The 20,947-nt window shown below is 48.2% G+C and overlaps 1 protein-coding gene across 1 annotated transcript in view; it reads right to left on the reverse strand.

The window, feature by feature from the left end:
- LOC142557961 (salivary peroxidase/catechol oxidase-like) overlaps positions 1-20,947 on the reverse strand; it is a 189,869-nt gene that overhangs the window by 81,001 nt on the left and 87,921 nt on the right. The window contains exon 9 of the mRNA XM_075670139.1: positions 16,188-16,298. Coding sequence (XP_075526254.1) covers positions 16,188-16,298 — 111 coding nt within the window. The remainder of the gene's footprint in view (positions 1-16,187; positions 16,299-20,947) is intronic.

Genomic DNA, 20,947 nt, shown 5'->3' on the forward strand with positions numbered 1-20,947 from the left:
GCCCGGTGGACCCGTGGCGGAGTTGTAGTTCGCCATAAGGAGGCGCACATACACAGCTTCGCTGGTCATCCTTCTTCACAGAGAGGAAGGGCACTAAGTTTTTTTTCTCACGTATTTCTGACAGCCAACGTTCACAGTCGCCTTTTATCTCTGCCTAAACCAGTATTTGAACAATAGATTTTTCCTGCTTCTATATTTCCCTTTTTCTGGCCACCTCATCCTGCGGCAACTGTACTTTTTTTTGCCTGCCTGGGCTCACCTCATGCTTTCTGTCGTTCGGTGATCGCTTCTCCATTATTTCTGTTCAGCCAGCTTTTCGCTTTCTTTTTTTCCTTTCCAACATACGTAGCTTTCCATCAGCTTCTCTTTGCACATTTATGTCGTAAATACACTTAGAAGCCCACTATATTCCCACTCTTTGCTTGGCCATTTGCCAAGTGCTACTTCGACTCTAGTGACTATATCTGTTATTTGTCAGCGTTGAAATTTCTTCGCTGCTTGCTACATTTCTCAACTGCATTTCCCATTTTCAAAATCATACCTTTATGGCCACTCTCTATGCTGCTATTCTATTCTTTGTATGATGTACATGGGGCACTACAGAATGAGTTCAGATCAGGCAGATGCTTAAAGGATGAAAATATTCACAAGACCTTCTCTTATGTTACCCCTCAGAAAACTTGAAAGCACCTGCTGTAGTTGCTTAGTGGCTCTGGGTTTGGGCTGCTAAGCTCGAGGTCGCAGGATCGAGTCTCCGCTCCTGTGGCTGCATTTCTATGGAGGCAAAATGCGAGAACACCTGTGTACTTGGATTTGAGTGCACGTTAAAAACTCCAGGTGGTCGAAATGATCGCGGAGTCCCCCACTACGGCGTGCCTCATAATCAGATCGTGGTTTTGGCTCGCAAAATTCCATAATTTAAGGCGACTTGAAGGCGGAAGCTCGAGTGCCGATGCTATACAGATGGACATATGATGTATTCGGAGGTACTGAAATCTCTATAGACTGATTTAGTGTAAACTTATTAATGCGGAACACATATATGTCTGATCAGTCAGTCGACCCTGAGGGAAAACGCTTCGGCGACACAAGAGGTCAAAAATGCTAAGAACCCTCGACCTTAGAATGCATGGCTCCTTAGAAACTACATGGGGAAGCTTATAGTAGCGGTGGGCCAACTGGAATTTTGGAGTGGGTCAACTTGAAATGGGAAGGCGGGCCAACTGATATTTGGGGTGCGGGCCAACTTAAAGTGGAGGGTGGGGTGCCAACTTCAAACTTGGAGGTGGGTCAACTTCAAATTTCAAGGGCCAAGTGAAATTTCCGGAGGGTCAACTTACATATTTATGTATTTCTTTTAAATACTTCCAAGGCCTGTAGGCACTACAGAAAGGAGTGGTACATATACACAAAAAAAAGAATGCAGATCAATGAATAAAATATTTGTTAGATGGCATGGAAAACAGTAGTCTTGAAGGTCGATGAATCTATAATAGTAGCGACCGATACGAGGAGGTGGTTCCACTCATTCCAGGTGCGAGGTCAAAAAGGGTAATAGTAAGCGTTCCTGCGACAAGATGGCACAAGAACTTTATGAAGGGGATCGCTGCGAGATGAAAAGTAAGAAGGAGGAGTAAGAAGTTTTTCTTTTACTACCGGGTTGTGGCAAATCTTGTGGAAAAGGCAGAGGCGACTGTATGCACGACGTACTGAAAGTTTCGGTGTGCTACGGGTTTGATTCATGAGTGTTATGCTAGCATGACGAGAGTAATTAGATAAAATAAAGCGGGACGCGCGGTTCTGGATGGCTTCTAGGGAGATGGTTAGTGATACTTCAGGGGGATCCCAGATGGTCGAGGCATATTCTAATTTTGATCGTACAAGGGTTTTGTAGAGCGTCAGTTTTAAAGATGCAGGAACGGCGTAAAAGTTTCTGCGTAGATAGCCCAGCGTGCGATTAGTGTTAGAAGTTATAAATTAAACCTGCTTGTGCCATGATGGATCGTGAGTGATGTAAAGGCCGAGACACTTGTAAAAATTAACTTGACAGAGAGGAGCGCTATTCAGAAAATACATGCGTGTGTCAGTATTGTTAGAGCGGCGTGATATGCGCATATATTTACATTTATTTACGTTTACTTTCATGTTCCACGCAATGCACCATATAGATAAATTGTTAAGGTTTTCTGGTAGTTTAGTGGAATTGGCGCGGTCACTAATCTTATGATATATTATGCAGTTATGAGCAAATAGGTCAATCGAAGATAATTTCACGCAGTCAGGGAGATCATTAATATAAATTAGAAAGAGCAGAGGCTCGAGGACGGATCCCTGCGGGACCTCTGCTGTAACCGATGAAGAAGCAGAGGAAGCGTTATTTTCAGTTACGTACTGAGTTCGATTGGAAAGGAAGTCTTTAATCCAGGCTAATATCATCATCATCATCATCATCATCATCATCATCATCATCATCAGCCTGGTTACGCCCACTGCAGGGCAAAGGCCTCTCCCATACTTCTCCAACAACCCCGGTCATGTACTTGGACCGGGGTTGTTAGATAGGCTAATATGGGGTGGGCCAACTTGAAATCTGGTGGTGGGCCAAGTTAATTTGGAGGTGGCCCTATGTACAATTGAATGCATGCTGCTGAACGTCCTTGAAGTTATGAACACCTCACGCGCAAGTGATGGCGTTGAGACGTTTGGCACGTTTTTATTGGACCTTACCAAGGCACAGACGGAACGCAGGTGACGGGCTGCGAGGAGGAGGGACGCGCTCATAACACACGCTTGCGAGAGCGACAGAGACGGTGACATGGCTCGTATCGATGCGTTATCCTCTCACGCAAGGCCCAACCTGCTACTGGGGCAGCTGGCGTTCCTTTTCATTCGCTCTGCTCGTCGAGGCGCACTCGCGCCCGGCGTCCGTGCTGAATACGTACGATCAGAATGAAGGGACCGGATGTGGCGAGAAAATATCGCAATTGTCTACTAAAGTGTAAGCATATTTTACCATCGGAGAGCCTTGGGAAGACGCCCTCAATCTAAGAAAAGCAAGTAAGCAAAACTAAGCAAAAATGAAGTCACAGCCGAGTCAAACAAAGCTTACGCATTAGTGGACAATTGCAGAATTTCTGTAGTTTTTTATGTGATGTGTAATATGTGAAGACAAACCCAGTTGTCCAGTGTTCACGTAGGGCGTGTCGCGGCAAAAAACCAAAAGGCAGCATAGAGCTCCTGCTTCTTCAGGTAATAGGTTCGCAGCAATCATTGGACTAAATGTGGCGTCCAGGCAACTTGCATCCCGTGGACATGCTGAAGGATCAAAGTAGACGTCTACTCAAAATTTCGTGAAGTGGTCATCTCCTGTAGCGCTCAGCTTGCCTTCAGGTAGAACATGTTTTGTCAGTCAAAAATAGGTGACGGGGGGGGCACGTCCGATTATTAGCAATGGTTGCGTCGTTGTGGGGCACAATTACGCAATCACCATCGGGCACCGGCAAAGATGTCACTGTCAAAAGTCAAAGCGGCAGGTCGATGAAGGCGGTCGTACTGAAGTTGTTCGGGAGTCCGTCACGAATATGCGGGAGGAAAGGAAGTTCGAATTCGAGCAGAAGTGTCGATCAGAGCGGAATGCGTCGTAAGAAAGTCTACACCGAGAATAATGTCATTGGGACAATTGGTCAGCACTGTAAAAAGAACTGGAACGCGGCTGCCGGCGATGCTTAGACAGGCAGTGACGGCAACACTGCTGCTATTGGTGACGCGTATGGCTCGTGTAGTACTAGACGTGAGAACCTTTTTTCAGTCGCTGACAGAGGTTAGCACTCATTATGGGAACCTGGGCTCCAGTATCAGGTAACACAGTTAATGGGACACCATTCACATGAACGTAAAATTCTGGTTCGTTAGGAGTGTCAATGGAGGATTTCAGCACGATGAAAATAATATGTTGTCCAATGTCCAATCCGAATGCGTTGGCTAGTTTTCCGTCCGGCTAGGTCCACAATTGGCCGGTGACCATTAGCGGCGTGACTGGTGCGACGGGGACCAACGGCGCTGAGATGACGGCGAGCGAGCAGGACGCGTTTCATCTACTGGAACGTCAGAGGCAGGATACATATGGCGAGACGTGTAGCGTCTACGATTGGTATATGGAGGAGGAGAGGGATGTTGTGATCGGACGTTTACCCCACGACAACTTGCGATCACGGCTAGCGTGGTTATTGGGAACGGGTCGACGGCCTCGTCAAAATCGTTCTCAAAGCGGATGATTTACGGCCATCACTGGAGTACCTCGGTCAGGAGAGGTTTGGGCAATTAGCAAGGATTACGGTCGTTCACCTGTCAGCCACCCAAATCGATGCGTCCACGCAGAGACGTGGTCAGTGCAAGGATACGGGCCATCAGCTGTCAGCCGCCAAAATTGTCATGTGCACGCCGGAGATGGAGTGAGTGTACGATCCCCCATTCCCTGTTTTGGCCCAGTGATATGCGTGTGTTTCCGGCAAAACTCCCTTCTGAGGAAAAGGGCAACAAACCTCCTGATTGGTGTGACCTGAGCTCATCGGTCTCCTGATACCGGATTGGGGGAGGCGACTGAACAATGACCCCGCAGGGGATAGAACGAGTGACGGACGGCTGGAGTCATTGGCTGCTACAACTTCTTCTCGAACATTTTCTGTTCTACTTTGAATTTCATTGTAAATATGTAATATAAGCTTGTTTGCAAAATGTCCTGGATATCGGGCCCAGCCTCACGTTCGCTTACTCCTCCACGAGCACAGTACATTCCACGTCTTCGGGACCCCAGTCGCAAAGGGGTAAAAGTACCTCTAATATAGGAACATCCAGGAGGTGCGTCAAAGGCGAGCTACAGGGTCAATTCAGTGGCAAGTCTGTGACAAGTCAGTGACTTGTCGTTTGGAGTTCTTCACAAAGTAGGGTTGCGGAATCTGGGTGGAGAATACAGGTCACTGCGAGGCACAGCTGTCGGCACCGGTCTAGAATCAGGTCGTGAGAAAGAGCAGGCAGCAGGGAAACCGAGGTTGCCAAGTTCTTGCCCCACAACTGTCTCAATGAGGGCGATCGCTGGTGCTGATTGGTTAGTAGTGTGTTCAAGTTGGCGCGGATGGAATGGGGCTGTACTTGCAGCCAAGAGCTTGCGGCGAACAGCACGCATCATGTTCTCATTGAAGTGGGGTGCTGTCGTAAGTTCGACACAGGATAACATTGCAGCTGTGTTAGGGAGACGGGATAACTATGGAATGACGTGGTGGCCATCGGCCAGCTCGAAGTAGCGGCCTCCCTTGAGATTCACGTCGATGCTGGAAACGTTGTAGATGAATAAGATGAACGCTTTTCCCGCAATCTCTTTGAGGATGTGCCTACATTGTCAACGTCGGTAATTTTTTCGTCGACTTCCACACAAAGAGTGAGCATGTCTTGTATCTATGACACATAGGATTCAGGGGAAGACTGCATTCTAAGAGCAAACTTTTTGTTGCAGCCAGTTGGCGAGCGGTCGAGATTCCAAAGCGGTCGCGAAGCTTCTCTTTAAAGGCTTCCTTGTTACACTGCTCGTCCTCACATGCCCGGCACCAGACGCGCGGTGCTCCGCCCAAGCAGAACATTACATTTGCTAGCATTATGGCTGAGCCCCAGAGATTGTTCTGGCTTAGACGCTCATACATGCTGAGCATGTCCTCAAAGTCAGTATTACCTTAGCCGTAAAATATGCCAGCATAGCGTGGATTGGTAATCGTGACTTACCTTGTTGCTGTAGCAGACGAGGTGTCGTCACTGGGAGCCTTAGTGGAAAGCTAGATGGTGCGGCCACTGCGTTAGCTCCGGGGCAAATCCGCGGTAACGCCAACTTCCGCCAAAATATTACACGAATGAGGGATAAAGCACTGAAGACTACTTACAATGTGAATTTACAAAAGCAACTACAGCGATGGCCAGTTTAGCCGGCAGTTCGAGAACCAGGAGCAGTTGGCCGTCTTCGAAGGGTCACCCGCGCGCATTGTAAAAAAAAGCACGCAGTATGCATGCAGCAACATAAAAGGAGTACAGGACAACAAAGGCAGGGAATGGTTATCGAATATTCACAAGCACGAAGGAATAGATGACAATTTTGTGTAGCTGCTGCTGGAACTTGTCACGAAATGACACCTGAAGATTTGTACAGCGTCGGCAATATAGGCAGCTAGACAAAATGGCGTGGATATTCTAAAGCCTGCGCTTTCAGTCTCCACTTCCTCTTTATCAGCGCCCGCATCTTGCAGAGAGCGCGTCCCCGTCGTAACTCCTTTCTTAAAGATGACTTGTGACACCTAGTTGCAGTATTCCACCACAAAAAAAGAAAGATCAACCCGATGCTTACTAAAATAGAAAGAAAAGACCAACAGAGTAGTGGGCGCACATGAAGCGCAGGATAGCACTGGGCGCTCTGAGAAGCGAAGGTGCAGAAGTCGCGTGAGGTCGGTACTGTGCTGCCTTAACGCACGAAATACAGTTTGATGCGAACAACGTGGAGTATCTCTGAGTGGTGCGATCGACGCCTAGTCTGCGCGGCACCGTCCGGAACGACCTCGTAGTTCATTTCACTAACGCGGCGTGGCAGCTTCTAAGGGCCAAAGTATCGACTAAGGAGCTATCAGGTAACCTCTGGCGATGGATCCTTGTCCCACAAAGAATAGGGCACCTGGCTGATGCTCGACTTGACAATGTCGAAGGTTGTAGTTTAGGGTGTCTGTACCCTGCTGCTTCGTCATGTGTATGCGCGCGAGTTGAGGAGCTTCCGCTGCGTGTTAAGTTGCTCGGCGTCGGAAGTGAAGCATCTATGTCGTTGGAAGCATTGCGTCTGGCGTGGTGTAGACCTCACGCCCGTAGACATGACGTAATGGCATGAATCATGTGGTTTCGTGAATGGCAGTGTTGCACGCGGATATAACGTACAGCACGACTTGATACCATGTTTTGTACTGAACGTCTACATACATAGACAGCATGTCCGCAATGCTTTTGGTTAACCCTTCTGTCAGTCCATTGGTCTCCGGAGTATAGGCATTCACCTTACGAGGCTGTGTGCCGCTCAACTTGAAGACGTCCCGAATCAGTTCTGCCCAACGGCAGTTCGTCTGCTGCTATGTCGTATGATGGGCATCATGTCTGAGGAGTGTGCAATCTATAAAAAAAACTAGGCAACTTAGTAAGTCGTGGCACGTATTACAACTTTCGTGTCGATGCAGGGTGTTAGATAGTCTGTAGCGACAAATATCGCCTTGTTTCCGCTGTCCGACAAGGGAAACAATCTCAGCAGATCCACGCCGATTGAATTAAACCGCGCGCTAGGTGATGCGATGGGTTGGACTAAACACCCGGGCTTCATACACGGTGATCTTATGCATTGACACTCACAGCAGCTTTGCGCGTAACGCTTGACTGGAAAGTCTGGGCCACTAGTACGCCTGGCTTACTCTGGCAAGAGTACGTGAAAAACCGAAATGTCTCGATGGGTAGTCATTATGGCAGGAAAGGAGAATGTGATCATGTAGTTCGACAAGTACAACCAGCGGGTACTCTTTGCCGCTGGCAGTAGAGTCCTTTTCGTAAAGGACACATTTTTGAAGGCAAAAGGTCGAGAGACTGCGAGAAAGGTGTTGAGGTACTGTAACTTTCTTGCTTTCAAGGTGATCAATGAGAGGGCATAATTTGGTGATCTTGTGTTGCTGTAAAACAGATACTGGTCAGATACAGTGAGGGCCTCAAGGAATCCGCCATCTTCGTCCATGTCATCATTACAAGGTCCGATGGGATTGCGCAACAACGTGTCCGAAACTACATGTTTGCGGCCTAATATTTAGGCGAAGGCAACATCAAACTCCTACAGAAGAAGGATACGTCGTGTGAGTCACCCGGACAGCTCACCTAAATTGACTAAACATCCCAAGGCGTAGTCACATGTCACCACCTTGAAATTGCGACCGTTGAATAAGGTCGAAATTTTCTAGCCACCATGTGTGGGCAATGACGGTTAGACACTATTTGACGGAGGTGGAGTAGTTGATTTCGGTGCGTGAAAGAGTTCTACTGGCGTAAGCAATCACGCGCTCAGCGGTTTCCTAGTTTTGAGCAAGTACAACGCCAAGAGCGATGTTGCTTGCGTCGGTATGCACATTGATGCCAGCGTCCTCGTCAAAGTGAGTAATAACGGGTGGCTCTTGCAGCTGCTGCCGTGGCTTCTTGAAAGTTCCATCTTGCTCATCAGTCCAAACAAATGGTATGTGATCTTGCGTGAGGTGCATGAATGGTTCGGCTATCCGGGAGAAATTAACGATGAAGCGGCGATAGCACGCACACACTGAGAAACCAGCGTACAGCTTTCTTGTCACGAGGAACCGGAAAAGCAGGAAGAGCAGATATTTTGTCAGGGTCAGACGAAATCCCATCCGCGCTCACGACATGCCCGAGAAACTTAAGCTCTTCGTAACCGAAATGACACTCCTCTGGCTTTAGCGTGAGATTGGCGGAGCGGAGTGGCCTCAAGTACTACCTCTATATGCTTCGGATATTCTTCGAAGGCCGCCGCAAACACGACGACATGATGTAGGTACACTAAACAACAGTGCCACTTCAGACCGCTCAGAACAGTGTCCATCATTCTCTGACATGTGGCTTGTGCAGAATACAGGCTGAATGGGAGCACTTTAAATTCCTACAGGCTATCGGGGGTAAAATTTTATTTTTTTGCGATCTCGTTCTTCAACTTCGATTTCCGAATATCCACTTTTCAGATCTGTGGAATAAAAAATGCCTTGTTGGCCGCAGACGGTTTAACTTGGATCAATCCGCGGAAGCGGATAAATGTCTTATTTTGTTACGTTAGGCGAGTTACTGTCCATAATGCAGAACCGAAGCATTTTGTCCTCTTGGACGAGGACCACCAGCGACGAACAAGGGCATTGAGATGGTTGTATGCCGCCATCATCAAGCATTTATTTGACTTGTGCATTAATCACATCGCGTTCTTTCGCCGAAACGTGGCTAGGCAGTTGTATGGCCGTCTTGCGCTGGAGATTGAGGTACAGCAGCGGCGCCTGGTGGCGGCGAGAAACGTTATTTGGGTAGCACTAGCTTAGGTACTATTGAGCCTTGGCTATGGCGAAGCACGTTTCTAGCGCGAGTTTTGCGTCGATACGGACTTTTTTCTGCCCTGTTGCGAGCGCGAAAAGGCTCGTCACTTTTCACAGGCCACGTTACGAGCTGGCCGCAGCCTATAGTTTAACGAAAACGGACTCTCCGTGTGCTCTGCGACGTAATGCTGGAAGCAGAAGTAGTGGGTGACGCCGATCCGGAGTAACCTAGTTCAACCTCGAAAAAGCGTCACCATCATTATTGCTGCGTCGTGTGTTGCCATGAACAAGAAGGCCTGAATCCCAACATCAGATTGTATTATTTTCCTTCAAGGCCACACGAAGCGGAGTATCGGGCGCGCTGGATAACTGCAGTTCGTCGCGCTGGGTAAGGGAAACTTAGCCACATGCTGACTGCTTCGCCTGTCTTGAAGCTTGCTTGATTATCCGTGTTGCTAAAATTCGGTCTTTTGCACCTAGAGTCCCGACGGCAAACCGTGGGAACCAGCGCCGAACACCAGGATATGCTGTCTCCACTTTGTGCGCAACAAGAAAAGCAATTCAGCCAGCCACCCCGCGTGTGTGCCTACAGTATACAGGTCAAGTTCAACATCTGACTTCAGATAATCGCTATTAAATAGCAGACCGAGAGAGCAGCAGGCATGGCTGGTGATTCAAGATTCGAGACCCGGCAAGAGCGACAATTAACAACTCGACCAGTGCAAAGTGGTGAAGTGACCAGGTGTGTGCAAATGACCACAAATGGTCGGGCTGACTCGTTGACAATTCACTGCCCCACTAGGAGCAGCACAGATTAGAGAGTTAAATGTGCTCATCCTTGACCTCAAGCCACCACGTTGAGGCAGCGCAGCCAGTTAGTATTGATTACAGCAAATTGACGTCCGGGCGCTGTCATTAAAAGCTACATCAACGAGGAGCGCACGAACTCGCGCTACAGCACGATTCGCATGGACGTTACTGCGAGCTCATATGCATTGCATCAGTTATTTATCAGTTGCTAAAGGCATAACTTATTGTCTAGCGACATGCACTCAACAAAGACTGCAGGAGGCCCGCCGTTTTGCGGCATGTCGAAAGACCGCTGCCGTAGAGGCGCGCACGATCGTGCGCTCGAGAAATTCGTATACATCGCGGCATGCGAAAAGACCACTGCCGTCGCGTACCGTCGTGTGCTCGAGCAGTTCCGTACACATGATGTGTGTTCAGCGCTGCTGTGAATTCATTTATAGCAAGCATTTCCTTGCGTTTGCGCGCCTGAATCTAGAAGCGTGCAAACCTTACCTGAAGGTCCACTTCGTACGCGACTCGCTTCTCTTGCGATTGACAAAGCGCTAAAATTTCGCCGCGTATTTCTTGAACGGCGTACACGTATTCGGCGTTGCATAACTTCTTGCCTTTACGCAGCGTGCCCCCCCTAAGAAAATCTTCGGCACCCGATATTCGCTGCAAGGCATGGTACAATACAACCGAAACAGGCGGGTGCATATTGTAAACGTGGTTTCAGAAGCAGACGACCGAGCTTAGTACTAGCTAGTTCAGGACACAAGGCGCTTTTTGGAACCATTTTCGCCGCGCTCCCTGGGCAAAGCAGGAGCCCCGTAGGACGAGAATCGTCGAACGTGATCATGCGCTCTCTCGTCAGGGGCATCCTCGCGCCTTAGAAGAAGATGCAAAGCACTCCTTGAAACGAAGTAGTAATTTGCGCAGCGCTTTCTGCTTTTCCTCCGGAAGGTCTGAATAGAAGTCAATATTGGTGAATGTCGTGACTGGGCCGTTCATTGGCAAATAGTGAATTCCAATGGCAGATTCGGAGAGGCCGACAAACTCTGCGCCGGGGCAATCCGCTATGACGGAAGGCAACAGAATGTAATCTGCGATTCAAAAAGAGGCACTCCCGCCAGAGCAATTGACATTGGACGCTAGCACACATTCGTGCCCGAAAGCAGCCAGTATTCTTTGCGTTTTTTTCCTCGTTTGCGGCGTTTTCGGCTCGAACTCGCGCGCGCGTTGTGTTTATAAGCTTCATGTATATATTTCCGGCTCCTGCGCTCTAATGGAATTCACACCGCATTTAAATCTGCTTCTCTCGCTCGTCCGCCGTGATTGTGTGTCGGGCACATCGCAGACGCAGGAAAGCCCGTGATCAGTTTGGCAGCGATACATCGAAACAGCCTGAAGTGCTTTCGGAACTGCATTTCATCAAAAAAGCAAAGTGTGTTAAAATGTGAACTTCCGAAAAGAAGCCGTTGTTGCCTCTTCATCCGATTACTGGAGAATGACATCGTCAACAAAGCGCGAAAATTTCGGTCTCTTTAGGCCGGCGGCCAAAACATTTTGCCGAGAGCTTGCCTGAATACACTAGCTTCAGAAACTTTTTGGTGGCTTGAGTCGCCGATGGTCGATTCGGAATTTGAGCTAGGTCAATCATCGCTCTCAGCAAGCAGTAACACCGTAAATTGAAGATACGAAGCACCACTCATTGTTTCCAAGAGACCGCGATTATTGTTCGCGGGCGCGTGCGCTATAGCACTGCGTTGGCTGTGGGTGGCTTGACATCGTAAGACTTCCGATCGACTCTTTCAATCTTTTACGGAGTAGAGAGCGCTGCTCTGTCGATTGGATGTAACGGCGGCGATGCTCCCAATCCAGCAATGAAATATACGGGAGGCACTCGCAATCTCGCAATGCAATAGACTTGCTTCGGAAGGAGCAGAAAAACTGCTACCGCTATTGCTGCGAATCTTCCATTGGAATTCACCAAAAGACACAAAGCATTCAGCAACGTCATCTATCAGCTCAGGGAAAAATATAGTAGTACGATGGAACCAGTGCCGATGTTCCTCGCTGAATTTCGTCACGAGGAGCTCTCGTGACGAGTCCACCTCGGAGCATGACGAGACTGCGGGCCGTACATACGCCGTGAATGAGCATTCGAGAGAAATTGCCCTTTGAAGGAACTTCGCATTGACGCAGATCGTCGCACACCATGGCTACCAGGGTACCTGCGCGTGGCGGTAACGTTACACTGGCAGCGTAAACCTTAAGCGCTCTGCAACAGCAACTATAGATTCTGTTTCCTGCCTTGGTGCCTCCCGGATGTTTGTAGTGGCTCTATACTCTCGCAGAAAGTAGACGACCAAGATCAGATCAAAATAGAAATCGCGTAAGCCCATGGATTTGTACTAGGGCCGTGTACATACCCAACGGTGCTACAATGAGCCCGCCAGCAATACAAATTTGCGTCCCAGACCAAGGAGAGATAACATTTCAAAGTTCTGTCGCTAGTTTCCCGTAAACGATTGAGTAATCGGCACCCGTGTCCGATAACGCACTAACAGGGTGCCCATTGAGCCCAACAGCTACGTCTAACGAAAGTCGGTCACTGAGTTCAGCTGCTGTTGTTAAGTGCGTTGAATAGACTGCACTCGCACCAACGGGAGGTGTTTGCAAGGACGATTTTCAGTGGCCTCACCCCCGAAGGTCGGTGTTACCGGCGAGGGCTTGGCGACCATCCCTGCGCTGTCATTGGAGGGCATCGAGGAGCTGAGTAAGATCGCCTGTAAGACGGCGAACGCAACTGTCACCGCGAAAGCAGTAGCGCGCTCTCCTAGTTCAAGTAATAATTATTCGCCCAAGGCTTTTCGACATATCTGGACCTTGGTGAATCCGCTGCAAAACGTCGCAGTCGGAGGTAACGGTAGGGACACGATCAGTATACATGACCGGCTTCGCGGCAGTGCACGCATGATGTCAGATTTCCTGTAGAGCAGGCGTAGATCCTCTCTAACTTGGGTCGGTTGCGCTTACGGGTGCTGAACGTATTACATGGTGGTGACTAAAGGCGTCGCAGGGTGACAGAGCATCGCCTCAAAACTTCCGAGTACAATGAACGCTGCAGTTGTGTTGCCACAGGCGGCATAGTGCTACTTAGAACGGAACCTTTGTTCGCTTGCGAAACTTCATTTCTCACGAGAGCAGAAATGCAACTGCAGCGTGGGCCGAAGCGAGCAGCACAGCCATCGAAGATCATCACGCACCGCAGAGAGGATAACGTCCCGAAGAATGTCAACGTTTCCAAAGGCACCCGGGTCCGTCGGTGAAGCAACTTTCACTTGCCTCTCATACAAAGCTCAAGGCAGCTGTAGCATCTTCTCCATTGTGGTGGCGTCGGTTAAACATTCAGCCACGGTCTCCGGAAAGCTTCCAACAAGGCCAGCAAACAGCTGTTCTTTAACTCGATGCATCAAATCGAATAGGTCCTTTTTTGGCATGGTTGCGTTCCCCCGACGAATGAAGCGCGTCACATTCTCGACGTATGACGTCCCGCTCTCATTCGGCAGATGGATGCGGGGGTGGAGCGCCCGTTCGGATCGTTCGCGGCGATAAGCCTTGGTGTAGGTTTGTAGCATGGAATGGCGGATCTCGGCCCGCGACTTGGTAAGCTCTTCTCGGTTCTCGCACCCATTGCGAGCGCCATCCTCCAAGCTGGTGTGCACGCTTTTCAACTTCGTCGCGTCGCTCCGCTCGTTCATCTCGCGCTTGAACTGAGCGAACCAGTATTTTACCACTTCGAAAATGTCCCGGCGGAAAAGTTTCAACAGTCGAAGTTTTTGAAGCAGGTAATGAGTTGCCGTTGTGCCGTACCTTGTATAACATTCGGTCGAGACTTCCACATTCCTTCTGAAAAAAAGTAATTCCATACCAGTCCGTGAGGGCGCCGGCATTGTTTCTGAAATATGTCCATGCTCCGGAGGCAATCCTTGGATTGAGCTGCTGGCCTGGTGGACATGCGTATCCAGTACAACAGGACTGGTACTCAGGCTACAAGGAGGGGCTTCTGGAATCGGATGAACTATCCCCGCACAAGTGTCATACCGAAATGACACTTGAAGAAGTGCACAGCATCGGCAAGGCAGACAGCTGGACGGGACACTCTAAAGCATGCGTCTTCACTTCCTCTTTTTCAGCGCCCGAATCGTACAGTGCGCACATCACAATCGTAACTTCTTTCTTAGCGCTGGCTCGTCACTCCTATTGGCCATATATAGAGACAACCGTGTACAAATTGCATGGGAAAGCAGAAAATGTAGTGAAGTGGTGAAAATTCGTCAATTGCTGAAGGAAGGATATTCTTAGGGGAGATATTGGTTCTAAAAGTGCATTTATTAAATTAGGCAGCGCAACCATAAATGCGAAGCAAAGCTTAGTGAAATGTTTGCACTTAAGTTTCTTGGTGTTCAACCTTACGTCGGCGCACATGCTTATGAAAAGCACACGAGTTATCTATGTGAAGTTCATACGGATTAAAACATGTGCGTTGGATCTGTACAATACGTTAGCACACCATTACACCTTCGTGATCCACGGCATAGTGTTTAACTGCCTGTTCTGCAAAACGCACCATCTTGGCCTGCTACTTCTCTGGTCGTTAGAATGCGCTTCGGTCATATGACGAGCACCAAGCTTTTATTCCTCATCGACAGTGGACAAGTTCTCCGTGATCGCCGTGCCTACTAGCCTAGAAGACGACTATAGAAGCCATACCCAGAGTAAGGCGCAAAGTAAGGAAGGTTCCTTATGTATTATTTAGGTTTTCATACCCTTTGTGTTACAATAACAGGCCCATCCTGTGTGATTTGAAAAGAATGGGCGCATAAGGATAGATATCCTGTGGCACACATCCACTGACCGGTGTTTTCTAGCAGGCCAGAGAGCAGCCAACAGCAACTTGTCTACTCTTGCATATACCAAAGAGACAGAATTACAGTGGCTAAAACGTGGAGAGGTCGGCCTGAGTGAAGTGCCTCTAGCCGGCTACTTCACGCTTGGCAAGAAAACAGCCAGCACATATAAACTGGCCCAAGTTCTTTTCGTATATCCTCAAGTATGAAATGAACGAATGAATGAATAAATGTGTGGTGTTTAGCGGCGCAAGGGCCAGGTACGGCCAAAGAGCGCCAAGCCAGATACTCTAGTATATCCGGCGAGCAAGCGACAACCAAGAGGAAAATAGTGAATGGTCAAATTAGAAAATTGTTTTAAAACACTGAAAGAACATAGCACTGTGGCAATGGCCAAGGTTATCATGAACAAAGGGCGGCAGCTTGGCCGCTGACGTCATTTTTATCGAGACGCAGCGTATCCGTCACACTCCTCCCGGAGGTAAAATCCCCACTTCAATTCATTCTTAGGCTAAGAGCGAGCAGCCTAATACAATATGGATTTGGACAGAAAGATCAACCATTTCAATCGCCGCTTCAGCGGACGACGTGGAAGGCACGAACAACAGCACAAATGTATCCTTCGGGACATGGCGCAAGATGGGGTGTGAGCCGTTGTAGTCGGAGATATGCTTTTCACACAGGCATACGCGAGGCGAAGGCGTCCACAGCAAGAAAACGGACAGAGGCCTCTGTGGCCCTATTTGTTATTTGTCGTGTGTTGCAGTGCCTTTTTTTTCGGTGGAATATTTAGGCAGACTAACTGAATTTTAGTGGAAACTTTACTCGTAAGTGTTTCCTTGTAGCTGTTTACAATTTATTAATTGATGTCGTCTCATTAGCACAGTAGCGAATCAAGTTATATTATTGGTTTATTTAAATAATTGAGTGCAATCAAGAAGATATTACTGATCTCTTCTCAAATAGGCTCGGAACAACATCACTTATTTCGTTCGCATTATTCATTATTTAAGAGCTTGGTTATATATTCATTGGCACGCCTAGTAAAAATGGTCGGTGCAATTGTACCGAGCGTTCGTATTCCACCGATCTGTCCTCACCATTATATTGACTCGTGCATTGCTTATTTTCTGGTGACTGCTTTGGCGCACAATCAGTTATATTCTCATGTAACAGTATTGGCAGTGTTCGAATTTTCACCGTCGCCAGGACATTGCTCAAATGAATTTGGCGGAGCAAACATCAAACTGTGTATTCCTGCTTGTTCCCTTGTAAACTATTGGAGTATTCTTTGACGAAGCGTACTGGTCACACTGAGCCCTAATACTAGATCAAAAAGCCTACTTACCTCCTCTCGAACAAAAGGCGTTCTGTTCCGGGAGACTGCAGTTGTCGGCGTAAGGCAGAAGGTTGTCCACAATGTATTCGGCACCGCCAATATCCTTAGTCAGCATGAGACCTGCGTCCCCCGTAAAACGGGATAGGACATAGACCTAATGTATAGTTTGAAGTTTGAAGTTTGAAGTTTATTATAATTTTGACAATACAAGATTGCCATGGCGCCGGAGCAAAAGGCGAGACTATACACGCCTGACTAGGCCCCTGGCGCCACGAGCACAGCAGACAACAGTGCAAAAAAATATATACATATATACACATAATACACACATCTACATACTTATATATACGAGTGATACAATTATACACACAATAAATCAATGCAACACAATAAGTATAAATAATGAAAATGAAGAAATAAAGTACCCCCAGAAAAAGATACATGAAGGCCAAAAGTCAAATGTGAACAATAAAGTCTTGCAACGCATGAAATTGCATATCAGTCGAAAAACAGAAAATAAATTACAAAAAACAGGTGTCAATTGTTGGAAAAATACAGTCTTGATTTCTTTCTGAATATTGAAATGGTTGAGGAATCTTGCATGATATCAAATAAAGCATGCTCATCATTAAGTAAATCAGGAATCTGCCACTGTAAAAGCTGATTGCCGTAGTTTGTTCTAGTTCTTACCTTAATAAAGTTCCTAGCTCTTAAGGTGTAGTTAGTTGTGGTATTAGTATATATAGAAAAAAAATCGATAAATCAGCTGCGTGCAGTAATCTGCCGTAATTATGCACTTATCCCATAGTGTCGCCACACTGTAGGATTGAGTAGGCGCCTCTAAGAGCGCCCTTTCACGGCAATGGTTGTCGCTGCCAAGCCAAACGTCTTCTATGCATTTATGAAACCATTAGCAAACAAAGATTAAAAAACTACGCCAATTTGTATCTCTGCGATGCACACGGTCACTGCTTCTTTGCCTATTTCTTCGGCCGCAGCATGCATACATTGCCGGATGATGCAGTATATATTACACAAATTCAAACACTCAATTTTTATGTTGGAAACCAGGTAAGGCTGTTAAAAACGACGAGGCACACAGCGTATTGTGCACCGTGCTTTGAGCACAATATGCAACATGTCAATAAGGCAACAGTTGCACCTTTATTTAACAGCCCTCTACAGTAGTGATCTCAAAAAACAATTTGGAATGAAAACAGTCCTATTCTGCCATAAGGATATTTGGGAATGAGTGCTTTGAGTATGTGGAGGAACCGATCGCTACATACGGCAACACAGAAGGGTCGGCTAATTCTTAGTGTTGTACTAAACCGGGTTTTGAGAAACGAGCGAAGTCTATAAACTAGACGCGCTTCTTGTATACATGATAGAAAAATTTGTCTTGCTATCTTTACCTTCCCGCACATAAACAGCGTGTGAAGACGATATCTTTGAAGCCACACCTCCGCTGACTCAGTCGTGACATTAGCAACGGCCAGCCGTAAGATTGGTTTGAACCTTGTGTTGCATCTTGCTCGTGTAGGTCCTAGATAACGCAGTGAGAATGTGGTAAGAAGGGTTTAAAATTTCAAATATATTTCTAGCTTGTTGAATATTACCACACTTTCTTCTTTTCACTGTGGTGATCAACTTGTGTTGTCAGTGCCATTATTACATTCAAAAGAACTAGCAATGTGTTCTGAAATATGCATTATGTTTTAAAGAAAGAGCACAAATAACGGTATTTAAAAAAGTGCGTAAGCGCAAACACACCATGGTCGGTTTTAGAAATGCTCATACTCAGCAATTTTTATTAGAATTCGTATCCCCAAGCACAAATTGCTTGCAAGAAACAATTTAGGAACGTTTCGTGTTCACTTTTCGGTCTGCAGAGGACAGCAGGCAATTATTCAGAAACTATAGCAGCCCTTTTCATAACTCGGCAGGTCCTTACTGTAACGTCATCGCTCAAAAGGAACTTCGTAGTTCGAAGTACGTACACTTGTGGCACAACGGATTACACGAGCAGATTAGAAAGGTCGCCCTAGCTTTTACTGGAAGTTACTCTCTATATCGCAACATGCCGTAATCCATGGAATCTATATTGTCACGTGGTCGTGACTTAGAAGAACACAGTAGCAATACTGTGAACGACAAAACTAACATTTATTGGGCGAATCTGTGCCCACAAGACAGGCTACACGTATAGCACAACGATAGCGGCGAACACGGTCGGCGATCGTCGAAAATCTGATCAGCGGGTCGAGCGCGTCGGCTTTTATAGATCAAACTAATCGCTGGGACCCGCGCGCCTTCCACAAAGTTCTACATTATTCGCGTCGCGCACACATGCAATCAGACTACACAAGTTTCGGTCACAGACAGTGGATGGAACCATCGATAACGTTCCAGAAACTTCCCACACGTGCAAGCGCGTCCTGCGCTGTACCATAACATTTGTTAGACGGTGAAACATGTCGCCCGATAAAGACAAGAACACGTGTCAATACCCGCCTCTTAAAAAGCATCGACCCGATGCCGCAAACAAACAAAAGTAATAAACAAAAGCACTCGTAGCAAAGAAAACAAAAAAAAATAGGAAGTTCGTCAGCGTCCGCAAAAGGGTTTAAGGCGCACCCCGTAGACCCCTTCAGATCGTGCGCGGCGCCGCTGTGAATGCGAAATGCCGTCTGGCACGACCTCATAGTGCAGAGCGCCAATGCGTCTAATAACTTTGTAAGGTCCGAGATAGCGTCGGAGTAGTTTCTCACTGAGTCCTCGTCGGCGTATCGGGGTCCATACCCAAACGCGGTCGCCGGGCTGGTACTCGAAGAAGCGTCGTCGGAGGTTGTAGTGTCGGCTGTTTGTCCTCTGCTGGTTCTTGACCCGCAGGCCAGCGAGCTGGCGGGCTTCTTTGGCGCGCTGGAGATAGATAGCAACGTCAAGATTGTCCTCGTCAGTGACGTGCGGCAGCATGGCGTCGAGCGTCGTAGTCGGATTCCTGCCGTAGACCAGCTTAAATGGCGTGATCTGTGCTGCTTCTTGCACCGCCGTGTTGTAAGTGAATGTTACGTACGGCAGGACCGCATCCCACATCTTGTGCTAGATGTCGACGTACATTGATAGCATGTCGGCGAGGGTCTTGTTCAGGCGCTCCGTGAGACCATTCGGCTGCGGATGGTAGGTAGTTGTCCTCCTGTGACTTGTCTGGCTGTATTGCAGAATGGCTTGCGTGAGCTCTGCTGTAAAAGCCGTTCCTCTGTCGGTGATGAGGACTTCTGGAGCACCATGTCGCAGCAGGATGGTCTCGACGAAAAATTTCGCCACTCGGCTGCGCTGCCTTTCGGTAAAGCTTTAATTTCAGCGAAGTCCGTCGCCACGGCAATTCACTTACTTCCGGAAGTTGATGCCGGAAACGGTCCCAACAAGTGCATCTCGATCTGCTGAAAAGGTCGGTAAGGAGGCTTGCTTGGCTGTAGTAATCCCGCTGGCCTTGTCGGTAGTGTCTTGCGTCACTGACAGGCTCGGTATGTCCTGACGTAACGGGCGACATCGGCGGTTAGGTGCGGCCAGTAATACCTTTCTGGTATCCTCGATAGCGTCCGGGAGAAACGGAGGTGCCCAACGGTCGCATCGTCATGTAGGGCGTGCAGTACTTCTGGACGCAGCGCCGATGGAACAACAAGAAGGTAGTTCGCGCGGAGTGGTGAGACGTTCTTCTTCACGAGCAGTTTGTTTTGAAGCGTGAACGAAGACAATCCACGCTTAAATGTCCTAGGGACAACGTCGGTGTGCCCTTCCAAATACTGGGCTAGTTGTTCGGCGAAGTCTTCTGCGCTTATTATTCCAAGGAAGGCGTCGTTATCCTCGTCATCTTGCGGCGGAGGGTCAATGGGGGCGCGTGATAGGCAATCGGCATCTGAGTGTTTTCGTCCGGACTTGTATGTTACAGTGATGTATTCTTGTAGTCTGAGGCTCCACCGTGCCAGCCATCCTGAAGGGTCCTATAATTTAGCTAGCCAACACAACGCGTCATGGTCGCTGACCACTTTGAATGGCCTACCATATAGCTAAGGGCGAAATTTTGCTGTAGCCCAAACGATGTCGAGGCATTTCTTTTCCGTTGTAGAATTATTGCCTTCCACTTTTTACGACGACGGGCTAGCTTAAGCTATCACGTGTTCATGTCCATCTTTTCTCCGGACTAGAACGGCACCGAGGCCTAGGCTACTGGCGTCAGTGTGGATTTCGGTATCGGCGTGCTCGTCGAAGTGCGCAAGTACCGGCGGCGACTGGATGCGTCGTTTGAGTTGTTGAAATGCGTCGGCCTGCGGCGTTTCCCACTTGAACTCGACGTCCCAGTTAGTTAGCTGCGCTAGCGGCTCAGCGATGCGTGAGATGTCCTTGACAAATCGCCTGTAGTAGGCACACATGCCAAGAAATGTACGCACTGCCTTCTTGTCGATGGGCTGCGGGAACATTGCGATGGCAGCTGTCTTCTGCGGGTCGGATGCGAACTCCAGACTCGATGATGACGTGGCCTAGGATCAGAAGCTCATCGTAAGCGAAGCGGCACTTTTCTGGCTTCACAGTGAGCCCTGATTACTTGATGGCCTCGAGTAATGTTGCAAGCCGCCTAAGGTGGTCGTCGAAATTTCCGGCGAAGACAACGACGTCATCCAAGTAAACGAGACAGGTCTTCCACTTCAATCCTGCTAAAACCGTGTCCATCACACGCTGGAACGTTGCAGGCGCCGCGCACAGTCCAA

Source organism: Dermacentor variabilis, chromosome 9 (assembly GCF_050947875.1).
Source record: "Dermacentor variabilis isolate Ectoservices chromosome 9, ASM5094787v1, whole genome shotgun sequence".
Classification (NCBI taxonomy): domain Eukaryota; kingdom Metazoa; phylum Arthropoda; class Arachnida; order Ixodida; family Ixodidae; genus Dermacentor; species Dermacentor variabilis.